Genomic DNA, 18,898 nt, shown 5'->3' on the forward strand with positions numbered 1-18,898 from the left:
GCCAACCAGAACGAAGATTGGCCAAATGGATGATCGGTGTTGTGATGACGGAGTTAAAAGGTTTCTTAATTCGGACATCTCGGGGAAGTGGGTGATCTTGCCCTTTGTAAACGTAGACTCGCAGGATCTTTCCGCATTTGGCATCACGACAACTATACTTCATGCGGGGTAATTATCCTGTCTTTTGGACCTCCAATTCGATTTTTAGACATGGGTGTTCAGCGAGGCTTCTCGATGTCGCTGCAGCTGAGATCGCTAAATTGCATATTTCCACTTTAGGTCTCGCTGAGACTTGTGGGCCTATTTGCCCTGGAGTGTCTGTATGCCATCGGTAAGTTGACATGGAACTCACACCACAAGCAACCGCTTGAGGAATCATTTTTGTCGGGCATCGAAGAGCTGGCGATGCGTGTTTGCCAACGCCGTATAATCGTATTCTACTGATCACAAATCAGTTGCGATGCAAATTTTCCTAACAGGTCATGCCAAGCCTATAATGCCCAAAGTCGGAATTGTGGCTCTGGCTTGACGAGGCTGCCGCGGACGTCCAACCCAATGAGATGGTAACGGAATGAGTTTTTGGAATCTTATGATTCGAAGCCGCCAATGAACCCGTCTCCTCCCATGCAATATATTGTTAGCTCAGTCGCCGCTGGGCCCAAGTCATACGAAGTACATGCAACGCCGATACTGTTGGGAAAAGCATGAGAGGCATTGCACTTGATCTACTTCACTTATTGCCTGATTGATTCATCTGGAGCCGTAATGGCGATGTCCGCGAAGCTCTTCAATATGATACCGGCAAGTTAGCATATAAATGGCGACCGTTTCCCTTGAGAAGGACATGTAACTGTAGCCGTTTCGTATCCAAATCTATCAAAAATCGTTTATATTCGGAAATAGAAAGATAATCTGCCTCATCTACAACACCTGCCACATCAAAGTGACCATGGCAAGAGTCAGCTTGGGCACCATCTTGGTCCTAGCCCTTACCTTCGCCCAGCTTGCGGCAGCACATGAACCGATCATTCTGCGACCCCTCTCCCGACATTTAACTTCCATGCATGACTCTCTCGAGAGGAGAGGTAATAGCGAAGTAGAGGCCTGCAAGCCTCATCGCCGTCTCGTCGGTCATCCTCATGGAGAAAGAAAAGGAAAAGGAGAAGACCAGTGGAGTCATCACAATGGTACTCATGGTGGGAAACACGGCGACGGAGGTCATGGGCATCACGAAGAGACAGGAAATGGAGACCGTGTCAAAACATGCATAGTTGTGGACCTCCAAGATGAGGAAGAGCTGGCGTGGACCACCCCTGACGGTAGGGCGAATATTGACTATTATTGATGGCGATGTATCTCGCTGATAAGTCTCTATAACCACATCAGGCACTGAGGGCGATGCCCAAGCTCTCGTCTCCATCCGCATTACCCCTTACCCAGGGCAGAAAATCATCGACATGGAGAGATTCACCTCAGACCTCGCCGCAGTTGAATGTGCCAGCACTACGGTTCTCCAATTTGAACACCGCTCAGTCTTTGATCGCGCCGTGCAAACCTGGGACTGGGTGAATCAAGCTGCCGATCGTGCTTTCGTCCTGGCAGGAGATCCCGTGGCCTGCAAGTCAGGCGACGATCGGGATCCATGGCTTATTAGCTCCGCGACTTTTGACGCTTCGACCTTGACCATCCGGCTAGTGGCGGAGAAGAAGGAGTGGACCGATGTCACGTATGCCTACGGTGTGGATTTCGGCAATGCTGGGACCCAAGCTTTCCAGAAGATGAAGAGATATGCTCTCGACACGCAATTCAGGGTGGACTTGGAGGCGGACTTTTCAGGGCAAATTGTTAATTTCCCAGTTCGAGACCCGACTCCGGGGAGCACAAACCATGCGAATTTTGAGGCAAATTGCGTCAACTGCGGTGTTCACGGCCATCTTGCATATGAAGGGCATATTGAGGGCGGTGTCTTTGAGGGTCTTACGAGATTCGACGTATCCCTAGTGCCCCGGGATGTCCACGTTGACGTCAACCTCGAGTTCCTTCTCTCTGGAGCTCTTAAATTCCCAAACAATCTAGGCATTGGAGACCTACAGCAAGAATTCAACATCAGGGATATACCCCTCCCCGGCGGCTGGACAATTCCAAAGCTCCTAAATCTCGGTCCCTACAGCAGGCTCGTCGCTGGAGTTGCCCTTGAATCAATCGAAGGATCGGCGACGCTTACGACGGGAGCCACGGCGAGGATCCCGGAGAGCTCAGTGGCGAGACTCGATATTCTATCGGTCGCTAATACTGGAATTGACGGGTGGATTCCCGAGTTTGAAGTGCACCCATTGCAGCTCGATGCCGACCTAGCTGCACGAGTTAGTCTTTATCTTGAAGTTGCACCCGGGTTTGGCGTTGTTGCCTTCGGTGAGATTCGTGGAACCTGATTTCGTTCCTTCTTGTGACGGGGCATTGCTGACTTGTGTCTATATTAGACCAGATGGGCCTGACTGCAGGCCTGGCTTGGAAATTCGTCGACATTAACCTTAACATCACAACCGGTTTTGGTAGGTATCTTTTGCTTTTCTGACAGGTTCAGGCCTCTGGTGGCAGCCTGTCACAGACGCATACGGCGATAGTCTGTTCCCATAGCTGCACAAATTTTGGGATATTTTCGGCTTAGTGTTGATGCTAACTGCGGTATCAGATCCCAATGGTTTCTGTCCGGAGGACACTGGCCCGTCTTCGGGTGTCAACATCCACGTCGACCTCGGCACAGAGCTGAGCGCCCAAATCGTCCAGAGGCTAAAATCTGCATCCCTGCCGGATATTGAGAAGGGAAAAGTCATTTTTCTGCGAGGAGCAGAGAAGATACCACAGAAAATAGCGGAGGATATCTCACATCTACCAATCGTTGCACGCCGTGCCGCCGGCATCGACAGCACAGACAAGGTCCTCGTCAGCAAGCCACTCCTCGATTTCCCCAATCTGTATCCCCTCGGGGACGTATGCTTTTCCTCCGGCGCGTCCTGCGATGTCGACATCCCCGACGGGGATGACCCTGACGAGAAGGAGTGGTGGTCTGCCGAGATCGACGGGGCTGACGACGCTAGTGAAGCTGGTACTTCTAGGAGGGATATGAATGGGTTGGCTCGTCGCGCATCGAACAGAGTCCTGAAGTGGAAATGCAATACCGCGGCGCCAGTAGACGTTCAACTGAAGCCTTACCATGGCCCAACCGCGATTAGGAATGCAGGGGGAGCTGTTCCCATTATGGTGCCATTGCTGCCATGCACGGCAAGCAAATGCCCAGCGAGCAAGTGGGACATCGCACCTGGGTCAGATTGGGGAGTTCTGGACACGAACGAAAATGGGCCAAGTTACGGAAAATGGTCTGGTATGTGGCAGCAATCTTCTCGTGTTTACTACCGACACGCAAATTCCGGATTTCTTGCTGTCCATGAGCAATGGTACATACTGACAGAAGCACAGCCGAACATGTCTACGAAGGAAATTGGCTCCTAGAGTTCTGGGACTACCTGGCATCCGACCTCAACATGCAGTGTAATAATGTCCAGAAAATCTTTGGAGTTGGTCAAACACCCGCTCCTGGATCCCCCAGCAACGTGGCCGACCAACTGTTATCCAAGGTTGGGACGAAGCTCAACTATGCTAACACCATGACGGTCTTGCCACTGAGGGAGAATGGCATCAAATATCGAGTGAGTGTAGATATTAACCCTACGTGGCCCAGAAATCTTTCGTCCCGAGTGTTTTAGTGTTCTGATAACTTGGCTCGTTCTAGATATTCGCCGACCGAGTAATTGATAAAAGATTCAGCTCAAGGACACCGGATCAAAAAGTTTGCTCTATTGGGAGACTCGCTTCCGTTTGCAAGTACATGGAACGCGAGGAGACGCAGCGTCAGTTGAGGAATACTCTGATCTCTATCAACGAGGTTCTGTGAGTTCCCCCTGCAACTTCTTGCTTCCCGTCTCTCCTCGACTCTGAGAAGAAATGAGTGCTGATTTATAGCCTACGTGGCACTCTAGGTCGGACTTAGACAAGACCAACGCGCAGAAGCCGACAGGTACACGGCATGCCAAGGCACACATGGATTGGTTCAATATTATGTATGATAAGGGAATCAAGCATGCGAGGCAGACCCTCATCGACTTTTCTCGAGAATTGACGAAAGACCCCAACGTATTCTCGACACTAGCAGTCAACACACGCACTCGGATACAGGCGATTAGTGGCCTTGATGCCTCTTCCGCACTGGGATGGGATGCGATATGCAAGAATACGTTCGGCTACCCCACAGAGGGAATAGAGTAGGTTGTCCTTGCCATCGCCCCGTTTTACTAACATCGGAACGGGGTTGACACATTGAGATGGGATTGCAGCTGATGGTTGATGCTCACAGTTGCGGCGATACCAAATCGGACGTGAATAACTGTGGAAAGTGTTTTAAGAAGGTTCGTCTCTCTCACCGTTTCCATCTATGATCATTTTATGCCAGCACACAGTCTAACCGTTCTTCCCTGTGTAGTGTGATCAGGGCCAAACGTGTGTTAATGGCGGCTGCGTGGGTGGAGAGTCTCCCGGATCTGGTTCTTCAAGCTCCGGATCCGGCACGGTGCCAGATCCTGAGCCCAGTTCCGGGTCAGGGTCCGGGTCGGGAGCGGGCTCGGGTTCGGGCTCGGGTTCAGACTCGGACGAAGACTTGGGCGGTGGACGAAGGCTTTCTGGAGAGGGACGTCCCATCGGGGGGTAAGTGAGAAACGGGGTGAGGTTGGGGGAGCGTACTCGATATCTGAAGGGTGCATTCGAAAAATGGGAATATAGCCGGGTATTTTTATAACTTGGAGCTGATGGGTTTGTCACAATGAGAGGTAAGTTGTTAGTTTGAATATTAGCCTCGGAAAGCAAGCTTCACCCAAAGTGACCAGGTCATTTATCAGACGTTGCCGCTCCAAAAACATCCGTTGTCTTTCTCCAGGCTCGTGATTCTCCAGCGGAAGTTGGGTTTGGTGTTGTTTAATGCAGGGGTTTCAACCTTGGATTCTAGCAGCATTTAACCGACATCGTGTTTCTGTGCAGCTATGCCAATGTCTAGGCGGGGTCACAACATTCACAAGACCGCGTCGCTCCCTTTGCAAGAATGTCGCTGCGCATATTATCTCTCCCTCCAGAAGTGCTGAATAACATATTCTTCTATGCTGTTAGCGCTCGCAGTTATCGAAGGGCCGCGAGGCTACGACTTGTTAACCGTAAGTGTCCTTGAGAAGATACTCCTCATCTCGTCTCTTCAAGTCGAACCGTGGGCTGATGCTAGGCACAGGGACCTTTGACCACTATACGACAGATGCTCTCCTGCACACCGATATTCTAGACCACGCCGTCCTCCCTCATCATTTAACCGTGCTATCGACGCGTAGCAAAATTTGGCAGACTAGCGCTGAGTTTTGCCATCCAGTATGGCTACCTCTCGTCGCGAGATATCTTGCCCACTACATGATCACGGGGAAGACGCATACAACGGATGAGGCTCGGAAGGTCACCTACCTTCTCCGATTAGCTCAACACTTATGTGATTTGAGGGTAGGACCAACCAATACTGGTCCCGCGGACGATGTGCACGCCTACTTAGAACACGTTGCGGCCCTGGACATCCTCAAGGCAGACTGGGAAAAAAGAACGCACCTTCTTGATGCTGTAGACGATGGGGCCTGGAACTTCGAAGATTTCAGAGGCGATCTCCTCGATGCCGCCATCTGGCTGCAGGACATTGAGATGACTCGTCAACTCTTGGCGGAAGAGAAGCAGGATTCTGGGGATAGTGATTTGCATGATTCAAAACTATCAATCCGCCTTAGGCTGGCGGCCGAGCGTGGAAACGTTGAAATCATACGTCTCCTGCACTTGAACGCTGGTGGGAATTCAAGGGGATTATCAAGCGAAGTAGCTGTTTCGCTGCTTGCACGGGCATGCCAAGCTCGTAACGCAAAGCTCTTCCAATACACTCTCGATGAGCATGACGAGAACGACTCATGGATACCACATGTCGACAGCCTCAAATCAATCGCCCAGTATTGCCCCTCTGCCGATAGTTATCGCCAGGTTTACAAGATCCTTGATGAGTCGTACAGCATCATCGCTAGGGAGTATGATCATGCGACCAGACCTCGATTCCCATTCAAGCCGATCCCACTATTCGTGCAAACAAATATACAAGGGACGCGGTGGAGAACTTCACATGCAGGTGGGTGCGGACATCCTACTCTTATCGACTACTTCGTCCACACCGACGCTTTGTTAGACGATCGTACGGGCTTTTGGGGGCAGTCAAAGAGCGGGCCTCCCGTTTTGGACCGTGCAGAAATCATGAGCTTAGCGCTGGCCGGAGCCGTATCTGCCGGGTCGTTGGATGTTGTCCAGTTCTTGTTAGACAGCGGTGCCGATCCAAACGACCGCCTGTATCTGAATCGAGCGATTCGCAAAGGCCACAGAAGGATTGCCAAACTTTTGGTCGATTATGGTGCCGACGTGAACCTGGGATCCCCGCCACCGCTTGCCACGGCAGCCTTGCAGGAGGACGTGGACTTGTTTCACTACCTACTTGAAAAGGGAGCTGTGCTGGAGGACGAGGGCCACCACCCCGGTGCTTTAGCTATGGGTCTTGCCCAGCTGTTCGGACTGGACTCAATGGCTGCGGAGCTTGGCCGGATGGGGATTGCCGAGAACCCCCGCGTGCATTGGGTGCGGTCTATTCAGGAAGAGAGCGAATACCTGTTCAACACCATGCCGCCATTGTGACAATTCTATTAGAAGTGGTCGAATGTCACAGCCTAGTTTGGCACAAGGAGATCTGCGGGGGCGTGGAATGGATAGATCTGTCCCAGCTGATGGCTTTTGGTGGTACAGTATCTAGACTTCCCGCTCTCCGCGGCCTACGTCGGGCTCTTCCGCCAGGACTTCATTGAGCCTTCCAAATCGCAACGAAAGTCGTGAAGCCCACTTTACTACAACTGGAGCAGAGGCTTTCTGAGATCGTGGCAGTGCTCGGTGCCTTGACAGGTTTTCCCCCCTCGAGATTCACTGGCCGGATGGCTGGCAAAGCCAGAGATTATTGGAATAGTCAATTCGCCAGCGATGGCATCAAAGCTCAATACGTTCAAGAATACGAATTTTTTTTCGCCAGGTTGCGACGATAACGGCCTTGATCAAATCACCAGGAACATTTCTATGTACTATACCGACAAGGAACGGCCGAAGGCTGATCGTGACTTGATCTCTCCTCGATATCATTATCCCCTAGCCTTGTGCACTCTCTAGGGCAATCTCTTAGGCCCTACTTATTGCTATCTGCAAAGTCTCATTCTTCTTGGGCCAGAAGATAAAGGTTAAATTCAACAAAACGTCTCTAAGGCGTTTCAATAGGCGCAATGGAAGGTTCAGTGCGGCTTAAAAATAAAGCGAGAGACAAGTATGTACAAATAAGAGGGCCTTTCTTCCCTGGCGTCCGACAAGTAAGTCCTTGAGCCGTGAGAAAACAAAATGGTTCAACGCGTTGATATTGAGCTGCCGTGACAAGCGACGGTTATTCCACCGTTATCGTGATTTCGGCGGCTGTGAGAGCGTCCGCTTCGGCGGTGAGGGTGATCGATTTGGTAGCGTCAGTGTTGGCACGAACAATGGCAAGCGCACGTCCCCTGAAAGCATTGCGCTCCTTCGAAGGGAACGGGGTCATATCCGTGGGATCACCATTATCAGTAGACACAATGTCCCCAGGCCCGTCGATTGAGAATGTGATTGCGGGCTCGGCGTCCGGGACAAAATTACCATTGTCGTCCACCACAGCAACACTCACAAATATCAGATCAGTCCCGTCTGCTCTGATTGTCTGGCGATCTTTGTATGTCGAGAGCTGCAATTTCGTAGCCTCCCCGGTGGTGTTTATGGTAGCATTCGCCCATTCCTTGCCGTCTTTGTACGTCACTACGGATACTTCTCCGGGCTGGTATTTGACATCATCCCACCGGAAACGGTAGGTAAGTTCTGCCTTCTTCTTGCGGCCCTGCGACTCGCCATTGACGAAGAGTTCGGCCTCGTCGCCGGAAGAGAAGACATGAACTGGTGTAACTTGGCCGACGCGGTCCGGCCAATTCCAGTGAGGAAGGATGTGTGCCATTTTAAAATCTGGGTTCCAGCGCGCCTGGTAGAGGTAGAATCTGTCCTTAGGAAACCCCGCTAGGTCAATGATGCCGAAATAGCTGCTCCGCGACGAGTCGTACGGCGTGGGCTCCCCTATATAGTCGAAGCCCGTCCATACGAACTCGCCTGCCACATACGGGAACCGATCCTGGCCCGCAAACACCTTGTCGGGAGACGCGCCCCATTCGACGGCGTATAGCTCGTATGAGCTCACATGTCGCGTTCTTGGGTCGGCGCCAGGCCCGTTGCTGCGGACGATGGCATTATTCCCGTCCGCCACGGGGAAAAGGTATGTTCCACGCGAGCTGACAACCGACGAGCTCTCCGAGCTGAAAATCAGCTTGTCTGGGTACTTCCCACGGAAGTTCTGGAAGGTAGGTCCGCCGTTGCCTTTCCCCTCGCCTTGATAGTTTAGACCGATGAGGTCCACGATGGAGGTGAAGGCGGTGTCAGGACCTGCATTATTCATACCGACCGTCGTCTTTCTCGTCGGATCTTCTTCGTGGATGATGTCCCGAAGGCGCTGCGCTGTAGCAGCACCGCCGCTGCTGCCTTGTTCGGCGACCTCATTTCCAAAACTCCAGGCCCACACAGAAGGGTGGTTCCGGTCCCGGCGAATAAAGGACCGCAGGTCGGGTTCGGACCAATCGGCAAAGATAGTCTGGAAGTCATTCCTGACCTTGTGGCTGCCCCATGTGTCGAAGATTTCATCCAGAACCAAGAAGCCCAACTTGTCGGCTAGGTCGAGGAGTTCGGGTGCAGGAGGGTTATGGGAGGTCCGAATGGCGTTTGAGCCCATGTCTTGCAGCATTTCTAATTGCCGTTCTGCCGCTGGGACGTTAAAGGCAGACCCCAAGGAACCTAGGTCGTGGTGCTGGCATACGCCTTGGATGTATACCCTCTCTCCGTTCACCCGTAGACCATCTCCATCGTACTGAAGAGAACGAATGCCAAAAGTGGTTTCGTACGAGTCAATCTCTTCGCCGTCAAGGTAAAGTCGGGTAATTGCGATATGCAAATTTGGCTCCTGCGATGGCCGAGGACCCCATAATTTCGGATTCTGGAGCACGACGGAGGAATTCGTCGACGCCATACTGCCAGCTTTAACGGTGATGGTCGCATTGGGGACCTGTCCCACGTTACCCCCAGGCTTACCCGTCGCCCCGTCCAACTCATGGATATCTGTGACGACCTGGACTTCTCCGTCCCCTCCAGCTTTTGCAGCGTTCTCGACCTGAACGACCAAGTCCAATGTTGCGGCTTCAGCAGAAACTTCACGGGACGTAATCCACGTTCCCCATTGACCGACATGCGTGGGATGGACTTTCGTTAACCAAACGTTACGGTAGATGCCGGCGCCAGGATACCAACGCGAGGAATCTAGGGCCTGATCTAGCCGGATGGCAAGTTGATTTTCCCCGGATTGGAGATACGGGGTCAGCTCAACGCGGAAGGAAGCATAGCCGTACGGCCAACCACCAACAAGATTTCCGTTTAGCCAGACTGTCGCATAGGATATGGCACCATCAATCTCTAGGTAGACAACCCTTCCCTCGTCGGATGCCGAGATCTCGAACTTACGGCGATACCATCCAACGCCTTGAATTGGGAGACGTCCCATACTTCCTCCGACGGGCATATTAGAGCCCGTATAAAACGGACCCTTGATGGCCCAATCGTGAGGAAGATTGAGTGCTTCCCAATCGCTGTCATCGAACGAAGCCTGCGCGAAATCCACGTCCGTGGGGGAGTCTTCCGGACGTTGAGAATGACGAGCAGGGTCCTTGACAAAGTTGTTTGCTGATGGCATGATCCATCGCTTTAGTGTACTATAGCTGAGATTATCCGGGTTCGACGTGAAGCGTTGGAACCGCCAGCCAGCGTTGAGGCTTATACGCTCCCGGCCTGTGGCGGAGGCCACACCATCTTGGCGAGTTGCGATCCGGCCGGCTTCGGTAAGTGAGCAGTTGAGGAGGAGGAACAGGAGAAGCCTTGTGAAAGAGAGCCACAGGGCTCTTTCTCCTTTGAATTGAAAACCCATTTTGCGCAATCTTGATTGTCGAAAAGTATTTCGAGATCCGGTGGGCGGAAACCATCCTGGTTTTAATAACGACATCTCGAGAGGGGATTTGCAACCCACTTAGAGCAATGCGACCTTTAGAGCTCTTCGATTGGAGCGCCAGGACGATGCGTCCCGGCTATATATTTGATACAACCTATGCCTTCTGCTTTTATTCTTTTAATCTTCGTCGTTTACCCCTCCGCGCCACAATCAATTCTTCGCAGCCTGAATAGCAGACCGAGGTGGGGCCCTGGTAGGTCGTTCTCCGCCCCAGTTGCACCGCTCGATATAAAATGGTCATGGGGGAACACGGTCATTCCAAGAAACAGGGTCTGGTTAAGGGATTGTGACAGCAGAACTGACACTGACCATAAAATGAAACCAATAAGAAAGCTTATTAGACAAGCGTATTATTCACAAGGAAATACGTCTCAATTGGCCGGGCCATGCGAGCGCTCCGGGTTCGGTGTTAAGAGTTCAGTGGTAGTTATTGTCGATTCGATTTTAGTATAATTGAAACTTCCCTCGGTTGGGCTTAATGGTACCAGGCACAAAAAAAAGCCTGGACCGAGTGTAAAGTAATTTTTGAGGCGGATCACGGAAGGTTTCGCCGATCCTGCATAGTAGGAATTTTCAGGCCTCCGCCTCATGACCTTCACTTTGAAGATATTACTGCCTCGGTTCCTAGAAAGAGATGGCCTGGTGGGTTCGAGAGCTGCTGGATAGCTAGGCTGCCAGAATAAATCACAAGAGATTACGGCCCGGAGCTGGTACGGAATAGTCACTCCAAATGACCGGACCGCATGTCAATGTATGGCTTGTAAGAAAAAAAGATGCAAATTGGTAATAAGGAGGCTTGGAAATGTCTTCAGTAATTCAGGTATGACAAGTCGGAGGGCGACGATTCCCGACGGCGAGGCCCCAATTAGGGAGCTCGCAAAGATGGTGCATATTAAGCCCGAGTCTATTGGGCCGCAAGAGCGCAGAAACACCTCACGGGCTCCTCCCAAGACCATGGGGCGGTTCACTGGCACCGCAGATGGAGTCACTGGACGCACAAAGTGCTCAATCACCCTGGGGGTGGGGCCGCCATTCAATAAAAATCAATGATGATACGACCCAAGCCCGTGCGTGTTGGAGGGCGAGGTGTTCTTTCAAGCCCCTATCTGGAATCACTAGACTCACCAGAGGCGTCACTTTAGACTAGCATTAATTGTAGGAACTTGTTTCTTCGTTTCGACACTCTGAGATTATTCTACATGGGATTGGTTCCGTAACTCGAAGCAAATATCTGCTGCATTATGGCCTCTGCGTCGAGATTAGATGCATCATTAACTTGGGTTTCCTGATCATTCTCGTCCCTAACAAGTCCCTCCACTAATGGGATATCTGCAGCACCCGATTGGGTGGTGTTTGAGAGAGATGATTGTCCAAAAGAAGGGAAGTCGAAGACCGTTGTATATTCGACGAGATCGTTGTAGGCTTCACCCGATACCCCGCGGGCGCTTAACGGGGCTGGAGCCGCACTCAGCAGCCCGGGAGGTTCATCATGCTTCACTCCCTCAGGCACGGCAAAAGTGTCGGGCAAGGTGGAGGGATCAAGGACTGGCAAGGAGCCATCTGGGATCTGCAACTCGGGTGAGATGAAGCTCTCGCTCAGGTCAGGAAAAAGACTCCAAAGCTTCATCCAAGCGTCGTCGACGGGCGGGCTCGGGGTAGGGAGGCCCTCAGTTGTAGGAGTATTATCCAGCATCCCCAACGGGTTTGCCATAGCCAGGCTATCTAGTTCTCGGACGCTTTGCGCCAATGGTCCTTGGGGATTGCCGACCGCGATACTCCGTGGAGTTTGCCCAGTGTCACTGAATGCTGTTGAGGGCGTAAGAGGGGTCAGTTCTCCGCCCTTTCCAGGAGATTCGCGAGACTCAGATAGAGGTGTGCTTCTCCCTCTAGATCTCTTTTCCGACATCGCATCATCTTCTGGGGATTTGGTCTTGTAGGCGCATGTACAAGGTTTATCCCGGAAGCAGAGACAGCTCTCTGAGTCTATACACATGTAAGCTGATGGTTAGGACTAACTGTGCTCCGTACTGCTGAATGGTGGAACGTTGAACACGTTGAACGTACCTCCCCTAGAGTGGTTCAACGCCGATTTGCGTACTTTCAGGCGGCATTCGCACTTGGTGTGAACTGAGCGGGAGTTTCGCAGTGTCCTGCAGTGGCCACACTGAGAAACTGGGCGGCCCTGCTTGCCGATCCGCTGCATCGGTCGGTCTGAATGAACTCGACTGATCAGCTAATCTCACCTGTCTTGCGATGTATGGACGGGACTTACCCGTATGCTGGCACTGGGCCGTACGATGGCCACGAATGCATGCTTCGCAAGCAAATTTCTCGCCGTCGACGATCATCGTCGCTATTGTTTGTGGGAGTTGAAAGTGTCGAAGAATTGGTGGCTGCTCCTACGAAGGAAGCCAGGACAATGAACAATTACAATTACCCAGGCTTGCTGAACAATCAGGGTTACGTAAGCGAACAGGTGTCATCGTAATGCCAAGACGTTATGATGCTTTTTGCCACATGCTTTGTATATTTCTATGTTTATGTTTTTATTTTTCTCTCTAGCTCAATTTTAAGTCAAAGGTCCCTCCTAGTTCTAAGTCCAGCAATAAAGTCGGAGCGAGCTAGCTGTTTCCTCAAGTACATTATAAGAATAAAACTACCCAAAGCCGAATCTTCAAGCCGCACAGCGCCACTGTTCAGGAAGAAAAGGATGAGGAAGAGAAGGCTAGGGCAGGACCATCAGCAACTTCTCGACACGGCCATGGTGACGCCATGCTGATGCCATGAATTACTGGTGATTGATCAGTGGATGGTTGGATCGTACATAGAGCCTCAGTAGTGGCGAGGATCGAAGGCGTTTGGGTAGGAATGCCACTCCAGAAATGACGATTCAGTAACGTCCTCTGCTCTCTCGATCTCGAGGACCGATTTTTTCACGTAAGTCGTTAGTAGTTAGTACCACCCCGAACCCTGATGATTTTCAACCCAAGAGCGAGGATTCATACACTTGCCTGACTCTACGGTTCACCTTTTAAGTGCCTCTGGGAGACACCGATGGTCCACGTGGCAAGCAAATCAAACGAAACACCTTGCATCCACTCCCAACTCTACTTCCGCTGGCCATATGCTTTAGTTCATATCCTATGAATCCTGATCCTGATCCGCAATCAGCCAGGTCCATGGCTCACAAGATAAGCACCATGATATCTCGGGGCGCTTTCATACGCCTTGCCGAGGAGAAGGACATACGTCTGAAAGCCATTCATCTTCCCTCTTTCCCTCTTCGGCTCTACTCACAGCCTGCCGACTGCAAACCATAACGCGATACTCCATGTGGAAATTCAATGAATCTCGACCCTCATCTTATACGGTGGAATGCGCGGATGTAATCTATAGTATTCATGGGAACTCTTCTACCCATTTCCATTCAATACTTTATTCTCCCGAGGTTTTGCGTCGAGATTACTCTTCAGACACATGCTCCTGTATCTACTCCTGCACTTTGATACGAACTCGATATTGCGATAAGAAAATCGAGACGAGGGAGCCAAAAATACCGTCTTATCGTTGAAGTCGTCCGCTTAACCAAAATGAATATGTACAAAATACCACTATCCAGTCCCACCATTTCGGCCTACCTTCATGAATTACTCCTCGAAGCGAGGCAAGTCCCCGCGCTCCTGGGCTTCTTGGACAAGCTTGTGGTAAATCGCCAGCTTCTCCACGTACTCCTGGATGAGATCCTCATCCCTCTTGCCCGGAGAAGCGTCGTCACCACCAAAAGCCCGGACGGCCGCATAGTATACATCAGCGAGGGCCCTGCATATTCCCTGCGTCCATGAAGACACAGCTGTGCATTGGTAGTAAAGACTAGTGAACAGAGCAATTAGCATGTTGACCCGAGAGTCATTAGGAAGTATGGAATCCTTACTCTGTCTTGAATTGGTTGTCGATCCTCAGCTTGCCGCTCTCGGTGAATCGATTCTGATTTCGGTAATTGTGATAGCCGAAATCGTGGCGGTTGCAGGCCGGCACGAAGGGAAATCCAAAGGGGTTGTCAGGCGATGACGTGCAGCCATCGGAAGTCCAGTCTAGTGTACTAGGGTCACGCGCGTTCCTGCGGGCCGTGAATGCAGGAAGTGTGATGCTGAAGAGGAGTTCATCCGTGACGGTGTTGATGCTTTGGCGTTTGGAGAGAGCAATAATCGTATCACCGCCTCCTGGGAGAACCAGGGCAGCAGCCGGAAGGGCACATAATAAAAGAGAGCTCAGCTTCATTGTGCATACACTGGTGACGTCTAAGCAAGACTGATGGCTAATTGATATTCTACCTAGTATGTGTCTCTCGTTCTAGACTTACATTAAATCGAGGACATTACGGTATACTTATATCTCACAATTCTGGTGGAGAATGAGGAGTAAACAGGAGCGAGAGATCTGCTCTCATGCCATTGCTACGATGACGCTCAGCTGGCCTTGCAACGGTAAGTCTCAGACCTACCTAAACTGGCATCGCGAGCTGCATGAGCGTCCTTTTTTGAGCACCGGCATAAGCTAAATCCCGTGCGTAAGTAAGTGACGGGATCGATCCTGGAGTATATTTTTCATGCTTCAAGGACCCTTTGATCTGACCTTCCACTTAAACGGCGTTGTTAGTCCCCGTGATCTGTCCTATGAAGACGGCTGCGACTATGTGTAGCATTATGTCCTTCGAACTTCCCAAGTTGAGCTATTTCTCGTCAATGGTACAATGTTATGTAGAACGCGGGGTAACGAAGTCCCGCCCCATTCACGGGAGTATCTCCGTTTATGGTCTGGCATCCTGGGCTGCCAAGGCCCTGAATGCGACGATGTCCCAATTTCTCTGGGGAACAGACTGCGATCATCGTCGGATATTTCCTAACTTCGATATGGACCCGCTGAACGTTGCCATCGCTAATCTCAGTCTGCTTGATGATGGCGGTCGACGTGCGCTGTCATTCTTATATAGTATTCATTCGCTGGGGAGCGGAGTCCAGTCGCCATTTGCAGGTGGCCAAAGCTGATTCGAAGTTCCAGCTTTCTCGCGGAAAGTGGGAGTGCTGGTGAGGCACGGGAAGGGCGGAGGCTGGCGGTGTTGTGCTATGCCAAGAATACCTTCGTAATCGGGCCCATTTCGGAGAGCCGATTCGTCGCTACCAAGAAGCTTGCTGCACAAGCTCTGGCGGAAGAGGTAGTGGAAATGAAGAAGGCCCCGATTGGCAACAGGAGGACTGGGGAATCTTTGATGGATCCACATTCCGTTTTATGTCTTGGTCGAAATAGAGCATGGTTTTGATGGATTTATTAAATAACAAAGTCCTTTCTCATTTTCCTTGGAGTCTTCCTTGAGAGCGGCGAGCCTAGGTTCACGTTCACGATCTAATATTCAGAGAGTGAGGCTATTAAAATACAAAATGACCGCTTTACTTGGTATTTGCGGATGCTAGTCGATATTACTACTCCCGGTGTCAGGACCCGTCAATATTTGACTGGAGCCTCCCACCCAAAATTTCCCCCAATGTCACCGCCTCCATCTTCAATCAGTGCTATCTCCACCAGTCTTCAAGTCGGCGGCACTATCCAAAATGCCCTTCTCAGCGTCAACAACAAGGTGCCCATGGTGGGCGGCACTGACGAGCTCGGGGCGTTCCGCCTTCAGCTTAGCGAAAGTCTTCTCCGCATCCCAGACCCAAGGAGTCGGCGCGGCGAAGAGGAGATCCATCTCCTCCAGGGTCCTCTGGTTACTCTCGGGGTAGAGTGCCCAAACGATGGGAATGGCGAGGATGTTGCAGGCGCCAAAGATGTGGAGGGTGTTCTCGCCAATCTTCGAGAACATTACAGGGCAAAGAAGAGTCAACCAGCCATTGCCAATGCTCCAGCCGACAACACCCCAGGCATTGCCCTTAGCGCGAACATGGAGAGGGAAGATCTCGGCGGGGTACAGCCAGGGAACGGTAAGCCAAGTGGCACCGAAGACGGACGTGAAGATGAAGACGAAAGAAGCAGCCGCAGCACCGTACGAGCTGGCCTTCGAGGTATCGCCAGCGGCCGAAGCCTCCTGGCCCAACTTGGAAAAGGCAGCAGCCAAGAACATGGCGATTCCCTGGCCGGCCGCTCCCCAGTACAGAGTCCACCTGCGACCAATCCTGTCGAGAGTGAAGACACAGATGAGAGTGGCGAACATGTAAAAGATGTTGTTCAAACCGCTGACCCATTGACTCTTCATAGTATCAAATCCAGCAATACGGAAAATGGTAGGCGCATACACGGTCACACCAGCAATGCCGACCCATTCCTGGATGATCTGAAGCCAGATGACGAGCTGCACGCGGCGGGCAGTATGGAGTTCGCCAGAGCCGATGCCAAAGAGCATGTGGAAGTAGGAATTTTTCTCGCCATCCTTGGTCTCGAGCTTGTTGATGTTGGCGATATCTCGGAACTCGGCCTCGGCGCGCTCAAGGCCCTCTCCCTCGCTGCCTCGTAGCCGACGGAGGATGAAGCGAGCCTCATCATCGCGGCCAACCTTGACGAGCCAACGCGGAGACTCGGGGAAGAACCAGACGATAGAGAGCAAGATAATGAGGGGAATAATCTGGAAAGCGATGGGGAATCGCCACCGGAAGGCCGACGCGCCGCCATCAATGTAGGCGAGGCCGTACTCGAGCCAATAGGCGACGACGACACCGAAAATATTGAGAGTGAACTCAATGGCGATGAACTTTCCTCGGGAGGTGTGCTCCGCCGTCTCGGTGGCCCAGACCGGAACAATGGCGTTGAGAATACCGGTACCGATTCCGTTGACGGCTCGCGCTAAGAAAATTTTGCCCAATGTCAGAAAAATCCCCACACAACCACCTTTGCTGCATTTTAATCGCCGGACCATCTCCTATCTCAGAATCCACTTACCGCAAATCATCCAGTTGGCATTTTGAGCAGAGCACTGCAGCGAGGCACCCAAAATAGCCCACACGGAGCCAAAAGCAATGGTCTTGATCCTGCCGACCTTGTCGCCAACCCATCCACCGAGGAGACAGCCAGCGAGGGTTCCAAGGTAGTAGACGGACACGATGCCTCCCTGAAGGAGACTGTCGGTGATGACGGGCTCCTCAGTCTCTGGGTCGACATAGCCGAAACCCATGAGATCGATGTAGTCCTTTGCATTGTTGACTCCCCCCATCATTCCCTGGTCGTAACCGAAGAAGAAGATGGAAAGAGCGGCGATGCAATTAACGGCGAAGAGAAGCCGCCGCTTCTCCAGGAAGTTGGCGACATTGAATCCGGGGAGTCGCTCCATCTTGGTTTCAAATGAGAAGCTCACCACCACTCGCTATTCAAGAGAACGTGGGAGAAGATGGATGGGTATTAAGTAAGGCTGTCCTATGGAGGGCTCGTGATGAGTATTTTCATAATTTCCCCGGATCCCCAGATGAGAATCTGATGTGGCTTTATACTCCTAGTTTCACCCCATGGTCTCGGCCTTGCGTATCTGACGAAAGCTAGGATCCATTATGAATATGGATCCATTTTTTTTTTTTTTTTTGTTTTTTTTTTTTTTTTTTTTTTTTTTTTTCTTTTCTCTTTTCTCCGCTTACGGACCAGGAAACTAGCGTGGGATCGGCAAGAATCCCTGAGTTTTCTTCACCACAGAGCTCCCGCTCTGCGTGACGCTAGCTATTTCGGCGTCGTTTGGGTTGGCACTAGGATGTTTGGAGTAATTTCATACCCTGCTACTGATCCCAACTGTTCCAGGGCTAGAGCCTGTCAGAGAATCCACTCTTGGAAAATATGCGCTCCAATCATGCTGCTAGGGATCTTTCGATCACCCCGTTCTAGTAATTTTCAGATCCTTTTTTCTTGCCTCCTGCGCACCACTCATCCAGATCTTTTCGAAAGAAGCAGGCTCCAGACCAAAGAACCCAGTCACTTCCGATCTGGGCATAGGCAAAGACCCGAATGTTTTCACTCCACTGTCAAATTTGGTCATGATTCACCAAGACACTAGTTGTTCTCATGGGGTTTCGGTCCGCCTGCTGACTGGCGCGCTTCTCAAGTGCGGAAACGAAGGGCGAGAAGACAGAGAGTTTAGCTCCGATTTCCCCATTTTCTGTCTAAATCATCCCCGCATGTGCATGAATGGGGATCGAGGTATCGTGACATCGTAACATCGTGACACCATGATTATTTCCCCCGCGGGCAGCATCGGTCGGCGCAAAGGGTCAGTGATGCTGACAGCCGTGCAATTGCCGACGGACTCCTCCGAGAATGCTCGAGCAACGCCTCGATCTACGGGTTTCTCGTCTTCCACTCTGGTTCTGTTACGCCCTAATGGCTTGTCAAGCGTGATGTCTGAAAACAGCTGCATTCTGGACTAGTGTTACATGTTTAACGTCATGCCGGCGTTTACGTCCGGGTCTATCTTAGCGGCTGGCAGATGACCCTAACCCAGCAATTTCGTTTATGACATCCTCGGCAATTGCTGTACTACGATGCTACGGTCCTACCAGATCTTGCTACTACTGCCCTGAAAGGCATAGGCTGACATTACTGCTTCTT

At 51.5% G+C, this 18,898-nt stretch overlaps 4 protein-coding genes and 1 pseudogene across 4 annotated transcripts; 1 reads left to right on the plus strand and 4 right to left on the minus strand.

The window, feature by feature from the left end:
- Nucleotides 1-949: 949 nt before the first annotated feature.
- Nucleotides 950-6,804, plus strand: SAPIO_CDS3730 (uncharacterized protein; the record flags this gene model as incomplete). Its single annotated transcript, XM_016786469.1, has 11 exons — nucleotides 950-1,319; nucleotides 1,387-2,412; nucleotides 2,481-2,552; nucleotides 2,693-3,382; nucleotides 3,478-3,707; nucleotides 3,791-3,948; nucleotides 4,038-4,319; nucleotides 4,412-4,463; nucleotides 4,538-4,758; nucleotides 5,215-5,258; nucleotides 5,330-6,804. The coding sequence occupies 11 exons, from the start codon at nucleotides 950-952 to the stop codon at nucleotides 6,802-6,804; spliced, it is 4,620 nt and encodes a 1,539-aa protein (XP_016643812.1).
- A 784-nt stretch (nucleotides 6,805-7,588) lies between these two features.
- Nucleotides 7,589-10,243, minus strand: SAPIO_CDS3731 (annotated as a pseudogene; the record flags this gene model as incomplete).
- Nucleotides 10,244-11,519: 1,276 nt separating this feature from the next.
- On the minus strand, nucleotides 11,520-12,672 carry SAPIO_CDS3732 (uncharacterized protein; the record flags this gene model as incomplete). Its single annotated transcript, XM_016786470.1, has 2 exons — nucleotides 11,520-12,307; nucleotides 12,597-12,672. The coding sequence occupies 2 exons, from the start codon at nucleotides 12,670-12,672 to the stop codon at nucleotides 11,520-11,522; spliced, it is 864 nt and encodes a 287-aa protein (XP_016643813.1).
- A 1,299-nt stretch (nucleotides 12,673-13,971) lies between these two features.
- On the minus strand, nucleotides 13,972-14,602 carry SAPIO_CDS3733 (Uncharacterized protein; the record flags this gene model as incomplete). Its single annotated transcript, XM_016786471.1, has 2 exons — nucleotides 13,972-14,194; nucleotides 14,256-14,602. 2 exons carry the CDS (start codon nucleotides 14,600-14,602, stop codon nucleotides 13,972-13,974), a joined length of 570 nt encoding a protein of 189 aa, XP_016643814.1.
- A 1,279-nt stretch (nucleotides 14,603-15,881) lies between these two features.
- Nucleotides 15,882-17,639, minus strand: SAPIO_CDS3734 (putative mfs monosaccharide protein; the record flags this gene model as incomplete). Its single annotated transcript, XM_016786472.1, has 2 exons — nucleotides 15,882-17,155; nucleotides 17,252-17,639. The coding sequence occupies 2 exons, from the start codon at nucleotides 17,637-17,639 to the stop codon at nucleotides 15,882-15,884; spliced, it is 1,662 nt and encodes a 553-aa protein (XP_016643815.1).
- Between the last annotated feature and the right edge of the window lie 1,259 nt (nucleotides 17,640-18,898).

Source organism: Scedosporium apiospermum (genome assembly GCF_000732125.1).
Source record: "Scedosporium apiospermum strain IHEM 14462 chromosome Unknown SEQ_SAPIO_0089, whole genome shotgun sequence".
Taxonomy (NCBI): domain Eukaryota; kingdom Fungi; phylum Ascomycota; class Sordariomycetes; order Microascales; family Microascaceae; genus Scedosporium; species Scedosporium apiospermum.